This window comes from Lithobates pipiens, unplaced genomic scaffold (genome assembly GCF_037356315.1).
Source record: "Lithobates pipiens isolate NorthernLeopardFrog02 unplaced genomic scaffold, aLitPip1_a1.2 Scaffold_35, whole genome shotgun sequence".
NCBI lineage: Eukaryota > Metazoa > Chordata > Amphibia > Anura > Ranidae > Lithobates > Lithobates pipiens.
In genome coordinates, this window is record NW_027507811.1 from 20,562,316 (window position 1) to 20,582,877 (window position 20,562).

Here is a 20,562-nt window from a genome sequence, read left to right on the forward strand (position 1 = left end):
GGGCCAGGTTAAAACACTTCTCAAAGATCTGGGAACAAAAGTGCAGGGATCCTTGGGTAGTCTCCACAGTCAAATACAGCCATTTCTGGTTGTCCCTAGACAAATCTCCCAAGGACTTCTTCTCCCCGAAAAGGGTGTCAAGATTCCCTCCAAAAAAAAAAAAAAGAGTGGAGGCGCTACAGCGATTTCTTCTCTCCTTGCAGGAACAGCAAGCAGTAGTCCCAGTGCCTCCATCAGAGAGTTTTTCGGGTTGTTACTCCACCCTGTTTCTAGTCCCCAAGAGAAATGGGGGGTGGAGACCTGTGATAGACCTAAAAAGACTAAACCCCTATATCTTCCTAGAAAAATTCAAAATGGAGTCACTACAGATGATTATTCATGTAGTCCAACCAGGGGACTGGATATTGTCAATAGGCTTGCAGGACGCTTACCTGCGTATACCCATACTCCCGTTCCAGAAGTATCTGAGATCCATTTGGCCTCTGCACGTCGCCAACAGTCTTCATGAAGACCCTGATTGCCATCATAACCCCTCTGAGGGAATTGGGGCTTCAGGTATGCCACTACTTGGACGACATTCTACTCCTGGCGAAGGATCCAGCCCAGTTAGGGGAACACAGGAATATTCTTTTGACAACTCTAGCAGAATTCGGATGGAAGATAAACCAGGAAAAAAGTCACCTTTCTCCAACCCAGGAGATGGTTTATTTGGGCGCTCTGTTCAATAAAAGGAACGTAACAGTGGCTCTCCCACCTCAGAAGGTGACATCCATTATTCAACAAATGAAGAAAGTGAGTACGAGATCCTACCTGACAGCCTCAAACTGTTTGGGCCTGATAGGCCAGATGTCGTCATGTATCCCTATGGTCCCCTGGGCCCATTGGCATTTGAGACATTTCCAGCTGGAAGTTCTTGAGACTGTGGAACAGACGGTATCTATCCCAAACCATACACTTGACGACCTTGATGCTCAGGAGTCTACGTTGGTGGATGAAGAAACAGACACTTCTGAAACCGCGCCCATTAGGGCATGTCGACTGGATCACAATTACTACCGATGCCAGTGCAGCAGGTTGGGGAGCACACTGCAACCAGTTTTCAGTGCAGGGAAGATGGTCCTTCCATACAGCAGGCTTGGTGTCAAATGTCCTGGAGGTCAAGAATGGCCTACCTCGCATTTCTATCCCTAGAGTTCGAGATTACAGGGAAACCAGTTCTCCTCCAAATGAACAACAGGGCTGCGGTATCTTATGTACACCGGCAAGGGGGGACACACAGCTGGTCCCTCCTGAAGGAGGTGGAACCCATAATCCTCTGTGCAGAAAGGAATCTAAAGGACCTGAGGGCAGTCTATCTGCCCGGTCATCTCAACTCGAGGGCCAACAGCCTTTTCCACAGGTTCATTGATGCCAACGAATGGTCTCTACACCCGGAGATTTTTGACTGGATAGTGAACTAGTGGGGTCCCCTTGAGCTAGGCCTATTTGCAACAGCATTCAATACCAAACTCCCAAGGTTCATCTCAAGGCTTCCTCACCCCCAGGCGGAGGCAATAGATGCCCTCTCAGCCCCCTGGGCATGCAACCGGGCCTATGCCTTCCCTCCACGGCCTCTCATTCCAAGATTCTTGTCAAGACTTATGACGGAAACCACGATGGTGATAGCGGTCATACCGTACTGGCCAATTCCCCACAGCAATGTATCTGAGTACCCGGCCTCCAGTCAAGGTTACAATAATACCTCTTCTCCTGTCGCAAGGATGTCACACCCATCCAGGTCCCCGCAGGCTGGACCTTCACTTCTGGCAGCTGAAAGGGAAAGGTTCCAATCCCTAGGGTGTTCCAATAAAGTGATCGCAACCTTGCTCAAAGCAAGAAAACCACCCACAAACGGCATATACGATAAAGTGTGGAACAAGTTCAGGGCCTTCATGCTTGGCAGAAGCTGTGATCCAGGTTCCCCATCATCCTCTCAAATTCCTGAGTTTTTGCAGGCAGGCCTAGACCTAGGCCTTGCAAGAGGTACACTAAAGGTACAGGTATCAGCGATTTCAGCAGCAACCAGTAGAAGATGGGCCGAGGATCCATTGATAATCCAGTTCTTCATATCTGTCAAAAAGATCCGACCGCCAACTAAACAATCTTTTCCCACTTGGGACCTTGCTATCATCCTTATCGTCCTTAGCCAATCCACCTTTTTGCCCCTTCGGAGTCTGCATCGCTTTGGAGTCTAACCTTGAAGCTAGCCTTCCTGATAGCTATAACCTCTGGCAGACGGGTTTCAAAGCCCCAAGCTTTAGGAACAGATCATATTCACATGATATTCTATCCGGTCAGAGTAGAACTCAGAACAGTGCGAGGATTTATTCCCAAGGTTGCATCATCCTTGAACATGTCGGAACCTTGGGCACTCCCAACATTTTCTGAACTGGACTCTGGCTCTCTTCATGAGCTAGACATCGCCTCCACTTTGAGATACTATCTGCAGGCCACAGCATCATTCAGGGGATCCATCAGGCTGTTTATAATTCCCTGGGGTAAAAAACAAAAAAAAAACAAAGGCAAGGAGGCATCAGCAAGAACGATTGACTCATGGATCGTTAAACTCATCCACAAGGGGTACAAGACAAATGGGCTGGAACCCCCTTCGGCGGTCAGGGCGCACTCCACCAGAGCGGTTTCTGCCTCTTGGGTGGTAACAGCGAATGTGTCAATTGAAACTATTTGTAGGGCAGCGACTTGGTCGTCCCAACATACGTTTCCGAAACATTACAGGGTGGACCCAGGAGCTCTCTCATCAGTGGAGTTTGGCAGATAGGCAGTCACATCAGCTTTTGCTTCTGATAAATAATAATTTCTTTAAAATAAACTTCTAAGCATCATCCCACCCATCTTTAGCTAGTTATTTGTCACAGGTATGCTGCCATGGAGGCACCAGGAAAACAGAAAATTGTACCATACTTACCGTAATTTTCTTTTCCTGGTGCCTATCCATGGCAGCATACATTCCCACCCTCGGTATTCTATATTACGGAGAATGCTGGGGCTGCGCTAACCATTTCTTTTATAATATTCACTAGTCCTGAGGGAGGAGCCAAGGCGGAGCTTGTCACAGGTATGCTGCCATGGATAGGCACCAGGAAAAGAAAATTACGGTAAGTATGGTACAATTTTCTGTTTTTTTTTTTCAAAATTGTCGGATACATTGTCGCACAACTGCACAATTGTCAGTAAACTAGTGAAGGACTGGGCTACATATATATATATTTTACGCTTATAGCTAGATATATACGCTTATTGCGTTTTTTTTTTGTTTTTTTTTTACCAAAAATATATAATTATATATATAATTTTTTGATATATCTTTGGGGGATATTTATTATGGCAAAAAATAAAAAAATATTGCTTTTTTTTTTCAAAATTTTCACTCTTTTTTTGTTTATATAGCGCAAAAAATAAAAAACGCAGGGGTGATCAAATACCGGCAAAAGAAAACTCTATTTGTGGGGAAAAAAAAAACATCAATTTTGTTTGGGAGCCAGGTCGCACGACCGCGCAATTGTCAGTTAAAGCGACGTAGCGCCGAATCGCAAAAAGTGCTCTGGTCAGGAAGGGGGGGTAAATCATTCCGGGGCTGAAGCGGCTAAGCAATGATAAGCAGCGTCCAACCCAATGATTCATCGGGGCGTCAGAGCAATTCTGATTGGCTCTTGTGTTTTTCTGCAGATTGTACATTGAGCTTTCGTACTTTGACTTTGCTGAATACATACACACATTTTATTCAGTAAGATACCAAAACAATTTATTTGATCGTCCCAATAGTTTATTTACAACAACAACAAAAAAAATTTGCTTGAGATCGGCTTATCCCCCCCTCTCCCTCCCCCATGGTCATTTTGCAGCCCCCAACGATTGGACAAGCCGAACTATTAGTGGAGAAGACGTCCATTTAGTGAATTGGAGGGCATGTCCTTCAGAAAGAGACAATAGGAGGAGAACACATCCTTAGCACATGGCCTCACCATGTTTTACCAGCCTCAGCAGGCATGTGTTGTCTATAAAAGTTTCCCGCACTCTGAACATGAGAAAGAACGCTCCAATGCACAACTTCTTAAAAGTTTTTCTTCCTCCGTACATTTTTTTTTTTTTTTTTAATACTGAACATGAGAAAAGAACATTTTGTGTTAACAGTCAAATGTTTAAGAAGATCTCCTTTGATAATTGAAACAATGAAACATTTCCCGCACTCTGAACATAAGAAAGTTCATTCTCTTGTGTGAAGTCTCTGGTCCTTTTTTTTTTTTTTCTTCAAGTTAATACAGTCTATCATTACCAAAAGTATTGGGACACCAGCCTTTACACGCAGGTGAAGACCTCTTGAGCCCCTCCCTAGGGAAAGGAGAGCCTTGACTGATGGGGGGCATGGCTGGGTGCATGACAAGGAGGAACAATTGGTTGGGGACATGTAGGATGGGCTTGAGCTCAGGAAATCGTGTGCCCAGGGGGAATTCTGGGTCTTACGGAGGGCATCCCAGTCACCTGCCTTTACACACACATGCACTTTAATGGCATCAAAGTCTTAGTCTGTAGGGTTCAATATTGAGTTGGCTCCACCCTTTGCAGCTATAACAGCTTCAACTCTTCTGGGAAGGCTGTCCACAAGGTTTAGGAGTGTGTCTATGGGAATGTTTGACCATTCTTCCAGAAGAGCATTTGTGAGGTCAGGCACTGATGTTGGGCGAGAAGGCCTGGCTCACAGTCTCTGCTGTAATTCATCCCAAAGGTGCTCTATTGGGTTGAGGTCAGGATTCTGTGCAGTCCAGTCAAGTTCCTCCACCCCAAACTCACTCACCCATGTCTTTATGGACCTTGCTTTGTGCTGTGGTCCAATTCATTTGGTGGAGAAGTAGGATTTGCCACCTCATCCCTTTAAAACCAAACACATATTAATTGCACATGTTCTGTGGCTGACTAAGATGGTAATTATACACACTTGGTACCGTATCTGAATTAAATTATCCTCAGAACCTGTGTAATTCATATGTGTTCGGGTTTAAAGGGACGAGGTGGCAATCCTATGGAGAGGGGGGATTATGGTGTGGGGGTTGCATTTTCAGGGGTTGGGCTTGGCCCCTCAGTTCCAGTGAAGGGAACTCTTAAGGTGTCAGCATACCAAGACATTTTGGACAATTTCATGCTCCCAACTTTTTGGGAACAGTTTGGGGATGGTCCCTTCCTGTTCCAACATGACTGCCCACCAGTGCACAAAGCAAGGACCATAAAGACATGGATGGGCGAGTTTGGGGTGGAGGAACTTGACTGGACTGCACAGAGTCCCGATAGTCATGTTGGAACAGGAAGGGGCCATCCCCAATCGGTTTGGTCAGGACTCGTGCAGGCCAGTAAAGTTCCTCCACCCCAAACTCATCCATCCATGTCTTTATGGTCCTTGCTTTGTGGACTGATGCACAGTCATGTTGGAACAGGAAGGGGCTGCCCCCAAACTGTTCCCACAAAGTTGGGAGCATAAAATTGTCCAAAATGTCTTGGTATACTGACGCCTTAAGAGTTCCCTTCATTGGAACTAAGGGGCCAAGCCCAGCCCCTAAAAATGCAACCCCCACACCATAATCCCCCCTCCACCAAATGATTTAGATCAGAGCACATGGCAAGGCCCATAAGGACATGGATGAGCGAGTTTGAGGTGGAGGAACTTGACTGGCATGCACAGAGTCCTAGCCTCAACCCAAATCATTTGGTGGAGGGGGGGATCATGGTGTGGGGTTATTTTTCGGGGGTTGGACTTGGCTCCTTAGTTCCAGTAAAGGGAACTCTTAAGGCGTCAGCATACCAAGACATTTTGGATAATTTCATGCTCCCAACTTTGTGGGAACAGTTTGATGACGGCCCCTTCCTGTTCCAACATGACTGCGCACCAGTGCACAAAGCAAGGTCCATAAAGACCTGGATGAGCGGGTTTGGTGTGGAGGAAGTTGACTGGCCTGCATGGAATCCTGACCAACCTGATAGTCATGTTGAAACAGGAAGGGGCCATCCCCAAACTGTTCCCACAAAGTTGGGAGCATGAAATTGTCCAAAATGTCTTGGTATGCTGACGCCTTAAGAGTTCCCTTTACTGGAACTAAGAGGCCAAGCCCAGCCCCTGAAAAACAACCCCACACCATAATACCCCCTCCACCAAATGATTTGGACCAGAGCACAAAGCAAGGTCCATAAAGATATGGATGAGCGAGTTTGGGGTGAAGGAACTTGACTGGCCTGCGTCCTGACCTCAACCCGATAGAACACCTTTGGGATGAATTAAAGAGGAGTCCTAACCTCAACCCAAATCATTTGGTGGAGGGGGGATTATGGTGTGGGGGTTGGGCTTGGCCCCTTAGTTCCAGTGAAGGGAACTCTTAAGGCGTCAGCATACCAAGACCTTTTGGACAATTTCATGTTCCCAACTTTGTGGGAACAGTTTGGGGATGGCCCCTTCCTGTTCCAACATGACTGCCCAAAAGTGCACAAAGCAAGGTCCATAAAGACATGGATGAGCGAGGTTGGGGTGGAGGAACTTGACTGGTCTTCGCCGAGTCCTGACCAACCCCGATAGTCATGTTGGAACAGGAAGGGGCCATCCCCAATTGGGTTGGTCAGGACTCTGTACAGGCCAGTAAAGTTCCTCCACCCCAAACTCGCTCATCCGTGTCTTTATGGACCTTGCTTTGTACACTGGTGCGCAGTCATGTTGGAACAGGAAGGGGCCGTCACCAAACTGTTCCCACAAAGTTGGGGGCATGAAAAATATCTTGGTATGCTGACGTCTTAAGACTTCCCTTCACTGGAACTAAGAGGCCAAGCCCAGCCCCTGAAAAACAACCCCCACACCATAATCCCCCCTCCACCAAATGATTTGTACCAGAGCACAAAGCATGGTCCATAAAGACATGGATGAGTGAGTTTGGGGTGGAGGAACTTGCCTGGCCTGCAACGGTGCCAGTGCAACATTACCGCACTGTGAGGATAAAGAAAAAAGTCACACTTCTGTGTGAATCCTCTGGTGTTTAACAAAGTGCTGTTTTATAGTAAAACATTTCCCACACACTGAACATGAATAGGGACGCTCGCCAGTGTGAATTCTCTGGTGTATAAGAAGGTTTCCTTTCTCGCTGAAGCATTTCCCGCACTCGGAACATGCATAAGGGCGCTCACCCGTGTGACTTCTCTGGTGTCTAAGAAGGTTGTCTTTCCCATTGAAACCTTTGCCGCACTCTGAACATACATAAGGACGCTCGCCAGTGTGAAGCCTCTGGTGTGAAATCAGTTTTTCTTTTCGCAAGAAACGTTTCCCACACTCTGAGCACGAGAAGGGGAGTTCCCCCGTGTGCAATTTCTGGTGATAATTCAGGCTTATTTTGTGACTGAAAGATTCCCCGCACTCCGAGCATGTATAAGGACGCTCACCTGTGTGAACTCTCTGGTGCGAAAGAAGTTTGGATTTTCGAGGGAAACGTTTCCCGCACTCTGAACATAGGAAAGGAAGCTCACCCTTGTGAATCTTCAGATGTTTACGAAGGTTTCCTTTGTTGGCGAAACCTTTTCCACACTCTGGGCAGGAGAAAGGACGCTCACCCTTGTGATCTTCTAGATGTTTGTGAAGGTCTTCTTTGCTGGGGAAGCATTTCCCGCACTCTGAACACGAGAAAGAACGTTCGTTCTTGTGACCTTCTAGATGTGTTTGGAAGTCTTCTTTGGTGGTGAAAAATTTCCCACACTCTGAACACGAGAAAGAACGTTCACACTTGTGACCTTCTAGGTGTTTACTAAGATCTTCTTTGTTAATGAAAGACTTCCCGCACTCTGAACACGGCAAAGGACATCGTTCCATGTGAATTCTCTGGTGTATAAGAAGGAATCCTATCTGAGTGAAGCCTCTCCCGCACTCTGGGCATAAATGGGGGCGCTCACTCTCGTGATTTCGCTTGTGGGCGAAAAGTGCCCGGTTCTCAGTGAAAGATTCCCCACACACTGAACATACAAATGACCTTTCGCTTGCGTAGACTTGGCTTGAAGAAGATTTCTTGGGGTAAGGTGTAACGGTTGGGTTAACAGCACTGTGAGAATAGAGGTGAGTATCTGGAGTAACAGGATTCAATTTATCAGAAGATTTCTTGGGTTTGGAGCTTGATTTCCTCAAACGGTAACGTGGACGATGTGTCTTTTTAATCAAAGGATTTACTTTTGTAACATCTTTTGCTTTATAATTCTGAGATGGAATACACCGTCCCTCCGATGTGCTGCAGACATAATGTCCACCTACGGAAAATACATTTTTATTTGTGTATATTAGGAATTTTTTACAATTTTTAGCACATAGTCATACTGTATATGATGTTCTAGCAATCAATAATTTCATAGGGTGCAGACATGTATCCTGGAGTGATTGAAACACCATCTCATTTGTTGGGAATATGACGTTATATTGAGGAATGAAGATGGACCTTTCATATGGTGTACAGTATCTCCTCCTCATTTGTTGGGAACATGACGTTATATTGAGGAATGGAGATGGACCTTTCATATGGTGTACAGTATCTCCTCCTCATTTGTTGGGAACATGACGTTATAATGAGGAATGGAGATGGACCTTTCATATGATGTACAGTATCTCCTCCTCATTTGTTGGGAACATGACGTTATATTGAGGAATGGAGATGGACCTTTCATATGGTGTACAGTATCTCCTCCTCATTTGTTGGGAACATGACGTTATATTGAGGAATGGAGATGGACCTTTCATATGGTGTACAGTATCTCCTCCTCATTTGTTGGGAACATGACCTTATATTGAGGAATGGAGATGGACCTTTCATATGGTGTACAGTATCTCCTCCTCATTTGTTGGGAACATGATGTTATATTGAGGAATGGAGATGGACCTTTCATATGGTATACAGTATCTCCTCCTCATTTGTTGGGTACATGACGTTATATTGAGGAATGGAGATGGACCTTTCATATGGTGTACAGTATCTCCTCCTCATTTGTTGGGAACATGACGTTATATTGAGGAATGGAGATGGACCTTTCATATGATGTACAGTATCTCCTCCTCATTTGTTGGGAACATGACGTTATATTGAGGAATGGAGATGGACCTTTCATATGGTGTACAGTATCTCCTCCTCATTTGTTGGGAACATGACGTTATATTGAGGAATGGAGATGGATCTTTCATATGGTGTACAGTATCTCCTCCTCATTTGTTGGGAACATGACGTTATATTGAGGAATGGAGATGGACCTTTCATATGGTGTACAGTATCTCCTCCTCATTTGTTGGGAACATGACGTTATATTGAGGAATGGAGATGGACCTTTCATATGGAGTACAGTATCTCCTCCTCATTTGTTGGGAACATGACCTTATATTGAGGAATGGAGATGGACCTTTCATATGGAGTACAGTATCTCCTCCTCATTTGTTGGGAACATGATGTTATATTGAGGAATGGAGATGGACCTTTCATATGGTGTAAAGTATCTCCTCCTCATTTGTTGGGAACATGACGTTATATTGAGGAATGGAGATGGACCTTTCATATGATGTACAGTATCTCCTCCTCATTTGTTGGAAACATGACGTTATATTGAGGAATGGAGATGGACCTTTCATATGGTGTACAGTATCTCCTCCTCATTTGTTGGGAACATGACGTTATATTGAGGAATGGAGATGGACCTTTCATATGGTGTACAGTATCTCCTCCTCATTTGTTGGGAACATGACGTCAGAGGCGGCTCTCTAATTAGGCAAATTAGGTGATTGCCTAAGGCCCCGCAGTCTCAAGGGCCTCGCAATCGACTAATTTGCCTGTGATCAATGCGGTGGCAGCAAGTGCGGGGAGCGGGACAGTAGAGTCCTCTAGGTGGCGCAGTGGCTGGATGACAGACGGCATGAGGGCGGCATATCCATGTGGGACCCTCACTTGAGCTTCTCTCTTGTGCCGCTCACCAGACCTCTCCTCCGCACCTGCCTCCTATTTGGTTCTGGGCTGGGGGGGGGGTTGCTGAAAAACCACCCAGCTGGATAGTCCCACCGTGTGAAGAGGGAGGAACTCTTATGCTGCCGACCAGAGCAAAGGTGAGTGCCCATGCCGTGCAGCCTTCCCTGTGTGCCTGAATAGGAGGAGCGGTGGGGAGACTGCACATAGATAGTGGAATTGATTTTTCCATATTACTCCATACAGCCGCTGAATGTCTGCAGGGAGGAGAGGTGATCATTCAGCGGTTGCATGGAGGAATATGGAAAAATCAATTCCACTATCTATGTGCAGTCTCTCCACCGCTCCTATCTAACTTTTTCTGCATCCCCGTACTCTCCGGCCCCTCTGTGTACTCCCTGGCTCCGCCCCTCTGTGTTCTCCCTGGCTCCGCCCCTCTGTGTTCTCCCTGGCTCCGCCCCTCTGTGTTCTCCCTGGCTCCGCCCCTCTGTGTTCTCCCTGGCTCCGCCCCTCCGTGCGCTCCCTGGCCCCGCCCCTCCTGCTCTCCAGCCCCTCCGTGTGCTCACTGGCTGCACCCCTCCTGCTCTCCAGCCCCTCCTTGTGCTCCCTGGCTCCGCCCCTTCTTGTACTCCCTTTCTCCACGCATCCTGCTCTTCACCCCCTCCCTTTGCTCCCTGGCTCCGCCCCTCCTGCTCTCCAGCCCCTCCTTGTGCTCACTGGCTCACTCTCCACCCTACACCCCCTGCGGCTCTCTCTGGCCCCCAGCACTCTCCACCCTCCACCCCCAGCACTCTCCGGCCCCCACCCCCCAGCACTCTCTGGCCCCCAGCACTCTCCCCCCCCCACCCCCCAGTACTCTCTGGCCCCCAGCACTCCCTGCCCCCACCCCCCAGCAATCTCTGGCCCCCACCCCCCAGCACTCTCTGGCCCCCAGCACTCTCTGCCCCCACCCCCAGTAATCTCTGGCCCCCGCCCCCCACCCCCCAGCAATCTCTGGCCCCCACCCCCCAGCATTCTCTGGCCCCCAGCACTCTGGCCCCCAGCACTCTCTGCCCCCACCCCCAGTAATCTCTGGCCCCCACCCCCAGCACTCTCTGGCCCCCAGCACTCTCTGCCCCCCACCCCCCAGCATTCTCTGGCCCCCAGCACTCTCTGCCCCCCACCCCCCAGCATTCTCTGGCCCCCAGCACTCTCCGCCCCCCACCCCGAGCATTCTCTGGCCCCCAGCACTCTCCGCCCCCCACCCCGAGCATTCTCTGGACCCCAGAACTCTCCACCCCCCACCCCGAGCATTCTCTGGCCCCCAGCACTCTCCGCCCCCCACCCCGAGCATTCTCTGGCCCCCAGCACTCTCTGCCCCCCAGCATTCTCTGGCCCCCAGCACCCTCCAGCCCCCACCCCCCAGCACTCTCCGGTCCCCACCCCCCAGCACTCTACAGCTTCTCCCTGCTCTTTGCCCCCCCAGGGGCTACAGACAGGGACAGATCTCTAGATCTCTCTCACCCCCTTTCCCTCACCCCCCTCTTTCTCACTTCCCCCTCTCTCCCTCCCCCCTCTTTCTCTTACCCCCCTCTCCCTCCCCCTCTCTCACCACACTCCTCTCCCTTACCCCTTCCCACCCCTCTCTCTCTCCTTTCCCTCCCTCTCTCCCTTCTCTCCCTTCCCTCCCTTCTCTCCCATCCCTCCCTTCTCTCCCATCCCTCCCTTCTCTCCCATCCCTCGCTCTCTCCCATCCCTCGCTCTCTCCCATCCCTCGCTCTCTCCCATCCCTCGCTCTCTCCCCTCCCTCACTCTCTCCCCTCACTCTCTCCCCTCCCTCACTCTCTCCCCTCCCTCACTCTCTCCCCTCCCTCTCTCTCTCCCCTCGCTCTCTCCCCTCCCTCGATCTCTCCCCTCCCTCACTCCCCTCCCTCGCTCTCTCCCCTCCTTCTCTCCCTTCCCTCTATCCCCCCTTCCCTTCCTCCTTCCCTTCCCTTCCTTCCCTCTCTCCCTTGCCTCCCTCTCTCCCTCCCCTCCCCTTCCCTCCCTCTCTCCCCTCCCTTCCTTCCCTCCCTCTCTCCCCTCCCTTCCCTTCCCTCCCTCTCTCTCTCCCTTCCTTCCCTCTCTCTCTCCCTTCCTTCCCTCTCTCTCTCCCTTCCTTCCCTCCCTCTCCCCCCTCCATTCTTCCCTCTCTCCCCTCCATTCCTTCCCTCTCTCCCCTCCATTCCTTCCCTCTCTCCCCTCCCTTCCTTCCCTCTCTCTGTCCCTTCCCTTCCTTCCCTCTCTCTGTCCCTTCCCTTCCTTCCCTCTCTCTGTCCCTTCCCTTCCTTCCCTCTCTCTGTCCCTTCCCTTCCTTCCCTCTCTCTGTCCCTCTCTCTGTCCCTTCCCTTCCATCCCTCTCTCTCTTCCCTTCCTTCCTTCCCTCTCTCCCCCCTCCCTTCCTCTCTCCTCCCTTCCTCTCTCCTCCCTTCCTCTCTCCTCCCTTCCTCTCTCCTCCCTTCCCTCCCTTCCTCTCTCCTCCCTTCCTCTCTCCTACCTTCCCTCCCTTCCTCTCTCCTACCTTCCCTCCCTCTCTTCCCCCTTCCCTCGCTCTCTCCTTCCCTCTTCCTTCCCTCTCTCCTCCTCCCTTTCCTCCCTCTCTCCTCCCTCCCTTCTCTTTCTCCTCCCTTCCCTCTCTCCTTCCTTCCCTCTCTCCCCCTCCCTCCCTTTCCTTCCCTCCCTCCCTTCCTTCCTTCCTTCCTCCCTTTTCTCCCTTCCCTTCCTTCCTCCCTCCCCTCCTTCCCTCTCTCCTCCTCCCCTCCTTCTATCCCCCCTTCCCTCCCTCTCCACCCCTCCGTCTCTCCTCCCCACCCTCTCTCCTCCTTTCCCTCCCTCCCTCTCTCCTCCCTTTCCCTCCCTCCCTCTCTCCTCCCTTCCCTCCCTCCCTCTCTCCTCCCTTCCCTCCCTCCCTCTCTCCTCCCTTCCCTCCCTCCCTCCCTCTCTCCTCCCTTCCCTCCCTCTCTCCTCTCTCCCCTCCCTCTCTCCTCTCTTCCCCTCCCTCTCTCCTCTCTTCCCCTCCCTCTCTCCTCTCTTCCCCTCCCTCTCTCCTCTCTTCCCCTCCCCCTCTCCTCTCTTCCCTCCCTCCCTCTCTCCCTTCCCTCTTCCCCCTCTTGCCCACCCTTTCTCTCCTCCCCTCTCTCTCTCTCTCTCTCTCTCCTCCCTCTCTCTCCCCCTCCCCTCCCTCTCTCTCCCCCTCCCCTCCCTCTCTCTCCCCCTCCCCTCCTCTCCTCTTTCCACCACTCTCTCCCCCTTTTGTGCACCCTTTATCTACCCCTCTCTCACCCCCCTCTCCCCCTCTCACTCACAATGTCTTGCTCCCCTCCCCCTCTCTCTTTCCCACCCCCTATCTCTCACAATCTCTCTCTTCCCCTCCCCTCTCTCTCCTCTCCTCTCTGTCTCCCCTCCCCACTCTTGCTCCCCCTGCACTGTGCTGGGATCCCCCCACTCTACTTCCTCTGCGGATATGGAATGGCTCAGTGACATCTCCTCCCCATTCTCCCAAGACACAGGAAATTCTTAGAGGGGTTGCCACCTTGGTGGGCCCCAGATGTTTTAATGGCTGCATATGTCTGATGGGTGAGGAGGGTGCCCTGGAAGTGGTGCAGATGAACTGTTTGCTAGATCTGTGCATCTTTTTGCAGCCATTTTTATTGCTTGAATTTTTTTCCCATTATGGGCGTGATTGGGGCCTCATGTGTAAGTTTTGTCTAAGGCCTCACAAATCCTAGAGCCGCCTCTGCATGACGTTATATTGAGGAATGGAGATGGACCTTTCATATGGTGTACAGTATCTCCTCCTCATTTGTTGGGAACATGACGTTATATTGAGGAATGGAGATGGACCTTTCATATGGTGTACAGTATCTCCTCCTCATTTGTTGGGAACATGACGTTATATTGAGGAATGGAGATGGATCTTTCATATGGTGTACAGTATCTCCTCATTTGTTGGGAACATGACGTTATATTGAGGAATGGAGATGGACCTTTCATATGGTGTACAGTATCTCCTCCTCATTTGAAGGGAACATGATGTCATATTGAAAAAAAGGAGGTGGACCTTTGATATGGTATATAGTATCTCCTCCTCAATTGATGGGAACATGATGATGTTATAATGAGGCATGGAAATGGACCTTTCATATCGTGTACAGTATCTCCTCCTAATTTGTTGAGAACATTGATTAGGACTAGAGATCTTTTTTAAATGGTGTACAATACCCACAGTACATTGGATGGTGTGGGAGATACATTGATGATGTTCTCACTGTCAGCAGTTAGGCTTCTAAGCCCTTGTACACACGGTCGGAGATTCTGACGGAATGTGTCTGATCGGATCGTTTTGTCGGCTATTCCGACTGTGTGTGGTCTCCATCGGACTGTTTCCGTTGGAGTATCCTACGGACCAAGTTTTCCAACTTGGTAAAAATTTCCGACAAATTGCTCCGATCGGACATACTCTGATCATGTGTAGAGAATTCCGATCGGACTAAGTGCCACGCATGCTCAGATCAAATTCCCACATCAAAGCTATTGGCTACTAGCCTGAACGTAGTCCCGTCGTAATGAAATAACGTCATCACGTTCTGAACGATCTGATTTTCCGACAACTTTGTCCTACCGCGTGTATGCAACAGTTTCGGACAAAATCCGATGGATTTGGTTGTCGGAATGTCCGACCGTGTGTACAAGGGCTTAGTCTTGCCTGTACAGGAGGATATGACATTCTCTATTTCGACTGATGGTGGACAGACTGCACATACATACTTCATACTCATAGAAGTAAAATAAAAATGTAAATTGTTTCTGTATTTCTTACTTACTTGTGTCAATATAAAGTGAGGATTCCTCCTGCTCACTTTTCATATTCATCTCCCCCTCCTCCATAGACTGCTGATCTCCACTCAAGAACATTTCTTCTTCCTCTTTAATCTCAGCTTTGATACTTTGAATCTCTTGGCCCTAAATTCCAAACATGAGAGAACACTGTTGTAATAATGAATAAGAAGATACATAGAATAATGTTATTTTTTTCAGTTCTAGTTGCTCAGTCCCACCTACCTGATGATGGTGAGGGATGAAGTGACCTTCCTGTGGGGAATCCTGGGAATACAGAGGACCCGGTGATGTGAGGGGCGGCTGATTGTCCATCATGACGTCCTTGTAGAGATCCTTGTGTCCTTCTAAATACTCCCACTCCTCCATGGAGAAATAGACAGTGACATCCTGACACCTTATAGGAACCTGACACACACAATGATACAGTCACCATCCAGACACATCCCTTGTCTGTTACTGGATAATGTCCCAGAATTCCCACCACCGCTCACCTCTCCTGTCAGCAGATCAATGATCTTCTTGGTGACTTCTAGAATCTTCTTGGCACTGGTTACCTCTGTTGTCAGGCAGTGAGGTGGAGACACTGTGATGGATGATGTTTTGTTTAAAAAAAAAAAATTGCGGTGCTTTGTAATTTATTAAAATTTTTACATTTTTCTCAACTAAACTTCATTGCTATCACACGTGGCATGAAAAGTTCTCTTTAGGAGATAAGGGGCCCACTGGTTTCCTAATGTCTCCTCTGCACTCTGGTGCTACTGATTGAGCACAGACTGTCCTTGATCAGGTTCCTTCCCAGCCATGGGAGGTCCAGGGTTTGACAGTTCTGAATGGGGAAGTGCTAAGAGCTCAGAGCTGCTGAGTTCATACTCCCTTGGGAAGATCAGTGAATAGATGATCACTGATTTTGCATTGCTCTCTCCATTCTGACACCTGCCATAGAGGTCTTGGATAACCAGGCAAACCTGTGACATGGTGCGTGTGGGAGGTTCATGGATACATGTTCCCTAAATAGTTCACAGTGCTAGGGAATGTCTATATCGTGAGCCCCATCCTATTAGTGTAACTGGACTGCTCTAGATGTACTACAGTTGGAAAAATGGCTCTATAGGATGTATCTGGTCTATAAACCAGAGGTTCTGGATGGACAGTTGAATAAATGGTTCTATATTTAGGATATATCTGGTCTATAAACCAGAGGATCTGAATGGACAGTTGGATAAATGGTTCTATATTTAGGATATATCTGGTCTATAAACCAGAGGTTCTGGATGGACACTTGGATAAATGGTTCTATATTTAGAATGGATCTGGTCTATAAACCAGAGGTTCTGGATGGACAGTTGAATAAATGGTTCTATATTTAGGATATATCCGGTCTATAAACCAGAGGATCTGAATGGACAGTTGGATAAATGGTTCTATATTTAGGATATATCTGGTCTATAAACCAGAGGTTCTGGATGGACAGTTGAATAAATGGTTCTATATTTAGGATATATCCGGTCTATAAACCAGAGGCTCTGATTGGACAGTTGAATAAATGGTTCTATATTTAGGATATATCCGGTCTATAAACCAGAGGCTCTGGATGGACAGTTGAATAAATGGTTCTATATTTAGGATATATCCGGTCTATAAACCAGAGGCTCTGGATGGATAGTTGAATAAATGGCTCTATATTTAGGATGTATCCGGTCTATAAACCAGATGTTCTGGATGGACAGTTGAATAAATGGTTCTATATTTAGGATATATCCGGTCTATAAACCAGAGGCTCTGGATGGACAGTTGAATAAATGGTTCTATATTTAGGATACATCCGGTCTATAAACCAGAGGCTCTGGATGGAGAGTTGGATAAATAGAAGAGGATGGACATGACGGGAGGTTACTGGGTGTAAATATAAATGAATATCTTTTTACCTCCTCTGCTGCTGGTTGCAGAAACCTCTCTCCCTCTATTTTCCTTCGACTGACCTCTGACCTGGAAATTCTTATTTATACATGACATCACTTCCTGTCTTCATACATCACTTCCTGTCTTTGCGTTCCACTGACGATAAGTGAGATCCCCACCCTGTGGAGAAAATACAAACTGCAGCCTATGTTTTTAGACGCTTCTTGGTGCCCTCTTCAATTATGTTGCATATATTAGACACATATGAAAAGCCATGCATTAAAAATACAATAAAAATAATATGATTGTCTATTAAAATGCATAAACATGAATTAAACATTGCGACACTTTTTTTATATATCCTTAAATGATGTCACATACATAAGTCTTTGGCTCTTTAGATCAGGAAAAAAACATTTGTCTGAGGCGGCTATTTTAGGTTCTTTGTATGGCTTCTCAAAGGAAATGTGTGTTTTTCAGTTCCAAACATTTATTTTATGAATGCTTAAAGTACAACTAAAGGCAAAACTTTTTTGTTGTTGTTGTTTTGGATGGAGGGGAGAGAGATTAGAACCCCTGTCAGTTTTTATTGCTGTCTGTGCCTCCATTAGAGAGGTTCACCCTCACTATTTGTCCGGTTTACCATTATCATTGATAGTGAAAGTAAAAGAAAATCCCACATTTTGGGTCGTCTCCAGAAAAGTAATAGAGGGGAAATCTTCGAATGGGGATATTAGCTGTGGTGACTCCGGGGGGTCCCCAATGGATTCCTTTAAATTTGCAGGGATTTCCTCTCACTTCCTGTTTTGGCTGTGGGATGGGAAGTGAAGAGAAATCTCCCCAATGGGACTCAGATGGCGAAAAAAAAACAGGGGTTATAACCCTCCCTTACGGTATCTAAAATTTTAAAGAAAGAAAATTGCGTATAGTTCTACTTTTAGTTGTATAATAAAGAAAAAGAGAAATGCTCTCCCATATTTGCCAGCATTTGAAAATCACTATTAAGGACCCCTTGAATAGTTTGAGATGTCACATAATTGGTGTCAGTGGGATAAACTATGCCCCATTGTTGGTAGCTGTGATCTAAAATAAGCCCCATTGTTGGGATAAAATAAGCCCCATCTTTGAGATGTGACATAATTGGTGTCAATGAGATAAAATAAGCCCCATTGTTGGTGTCAGTGATATAAAAAAGCCCCATTGTTGGTGTCAGTGGGATAAAATAAGCCCACATCGCTGGTGTCAGTGGGATAAAATAAGCCCCATCATTGGTGTCACTGGGATAAAATAAGCCCCTTCATTGGTGTCGCTGGGATAAAATAAGCCCCTTCATTGGTGTCACTGGGATAAAATAAACCCTTTCATTGGTGTCACTGGGATAAAATAAAGCTCCATTGTTGGTGTCAGTGGGATAAAAAAAAGCCCCATTGTTTTTTGTCAGTGGGATAAAATAAGCCCCATTGTTGGTATCACTGGGATAAAGTAAGCCCCCTAAATTTAGTTTTTTCCTAAGACCATGGTTGGATCTTGGGGTTGATTTCAGTATGGTTTTGGCATCAGTTTGGCTGGACTGTACTATATTCTGCCTGGACATAGGTGTAGGTAGCACCTCTGACAGGCATTGGAACGCAGTCTGGTTGGATGCATTGGGTACCAATCTCTCTCTCGGAGCCAATCAGCGGATGCGTTGTCTCGCTGTGTATTCCAGGAGAGGGTACTTAAGGTGCTGAGATCACGTGGTTCTGGGGATCCGGTCCAGAAGTATGTTCTGACTCTTTGGTCCTGGTCCTCCTGACCATCCCCCAGGGGACTTAATGGCCTGGGGTGCGGATCCATCCATTTCCGAGTCTCGGGGCTGGCTAGCCCGAGGCACAGTAACTGGAAGGAGGGTTCCAAGGTGGTCCGGTGCCGTCTCAGGTTTGGAGAGGCCCAGCAACTGGAAACACAACCAGGGGAGGACTCTTCAGAAGAGAGCTATGCACGAGGTTGGCTGCTCGGTAAGAGACCTGGAAGCTGAGCTGTAAGGACACCAAGTAAATCCGCATTCTTACGGTATCGCCGGACCGGCTGCAAGATACTGGTACCGTAAGAGAGTTCCTAATTTCATCCTTCAGTTACAACTAAGTTCTGGGAGAGACTTTCTGATCTGTTTTAAAGTTCTACGACCAAGTCTGTGGCAGAGACTTTGCTAATCTTAAATCACCTATCGGCTGCTAAATTCACAAAAAGGGGATTTATCCGATAGATGAAATATCCAGTTGGGAATGGCTATTCCCCTGGATCGCCTAGACAGAGGCAATCCTCTATTCCCTACTGAGAGACCGAGTTCTGTTTAACGTTTTTGTGCAAATAAAAATTCCTAAAAGGGATTCAAGTGTCGGTCTCTGCCGTTTATTGGGCCATCAACCTTGGGAAACCCCTAGACGAGCACGAGGCGGAGAAGGTAACGGTAAGCCCAAACAAAGCCAGCCGCTCCTTCAGGGGTCAGTGCTACAGTGGGTATTGCTGGGATAAAATAAGCCCCATTGTTGGTGTCACTGGGATAAAATAAGCCCCATTGTTAGTGTCACTGGGATAAAAATAAGCCCCATTGTTGGTGTCACTGGGATAAAATAAGCCCCATTGTTGGCGTCACTGGGATAAAATAAGCCCCAGCATTGGTGTCTGTGGGATAAAATAAGTCATATCGTCCTAGTCCAGCATACCTCTGTTATCTCACTCCCAGTAACGGAATGGGGTCCCACAAGTGAGTCTATGATCCACCAATACCTGCCTCCTGTTTTCCGGCACCCTCGATTTATAGCTGTTCCCCTTTTTTATATAACAGTTGGGCCCGCCAAAATCCAAAATCCCCGGGAAACTGAGCCGAAAATGTTTAATCCTTCTCCTAGCCTGGGCCGGCTCCTTGAAACCCAACTGCACACACATTTATAACCTGCCTCCACGCTGACCTCATCGTTAAGTGGCCAATCAGTACACGGGAAGTCCCAGCCAAGGCAAGACGTTCCCGCCCACCTGACAGATTATTGGTTGACAACCTGAGGAGATTTAGCAGCTTTCACTAATCTACCTCAGCAACTCTGAATGGAAGAGGTGGATGGCTGCTGAGGTAGAATGGCGAGTGTGTGAACGCTGATTAATCTCCTCAGTATGTCCACCAATCGGTTAACAGGTGGGCGGGACCAACAAAGCAGAGAGGAGTATTTACTGCATTCCCTCGCTGGTGGCTGACCGGTTCTAATTTTGTGTGGCCCAGCCTTGACCGGTACAGCATGTGTACAGACCCGAGAGCTCAACACAGGGATGGTGGAAATCTCTCATAATGGTTGCAGTATTTGTACAGACCCGGGAACTCAGTGAATGGATAGTTGGAACCCATCATAATAAGGATAGTCGGTGTACAGACCCGGGAACTCAGCACAGGGGTGGTGGGAACCCCTCATAATGGGCACAGCGGGTGTACAGACCCAGGAACTTATCTCAGGGAAGGTAGGAACCCTTCATAATGGGCACAGCAGATGTTCTGACCCAGGAACTCAATTCAGAGATCATGGGCACCCTTCATAATGGGCACAGCAAGTGTTCAGACCTGGGAATTTACAACAGGGATGGTGGGAACTCCTCATAATAGGGATAGCTGGGGTACAGACTCGAAACTTAGCTCAGGGAAGGTGGAAATCCTTCATAATGGGCACAGCAGGTGCACAGACCTGGAAACTTAGCACAGGGATGGTGGGAACCCCTCATAATGGGCACAGCAGGTGTACAAACCTGGGAACTCAGTGAATGGATAGTTGGA

General features: G+C 48.0%; 1 protein-coding gene across 2 annotated transcripts; it reads right to left on the reverse strand.

The window, feature by feature from the left end:
• Nucleotides 1–3,853: 3,853 nt before the first annotated feature.
• LOC143956287 (uncharacterized) lies at nucleotides 3,854–15,349 on the reverse strand. 2 transcript variants are annotated; one of them, XM_077466495.1, is made up of 3 exons: nucleotides 15,087–15,220; nucleotides 14,849–15,011; nucleotides 3,854–8,319 (listed from the first exon to the last, which is right to left on the reverse strand). In XM_077466495.1, the coding sequence occupies exons 2-3, from the start codon at nucleotides 14,937–14,939 to the stop codon at nucleotides 7,040–7,042; spliced, it is 1,371 nt and encodes a 456-aa protein (XP_077322621.1). In that variant the 5' UTR covers nucleotides 14,940–15,011; nucleotides 15,087–15,220; the 3' UTR covers nucleotides 3,854–7,039. The 2 variants fall into 2 exon arrangements, with proteins under 2 accessions (XP_077322621.1, XP_077322620.1); XM_077466494.1 differs by having other exon boundaries at nucleotides 3,855–8,319; nucleotides 14,849–14,987; nucleotides 15,087–15,349.
• Nucleotides 15,350–20,562: the final 5,213 nt, after the last annotated feature.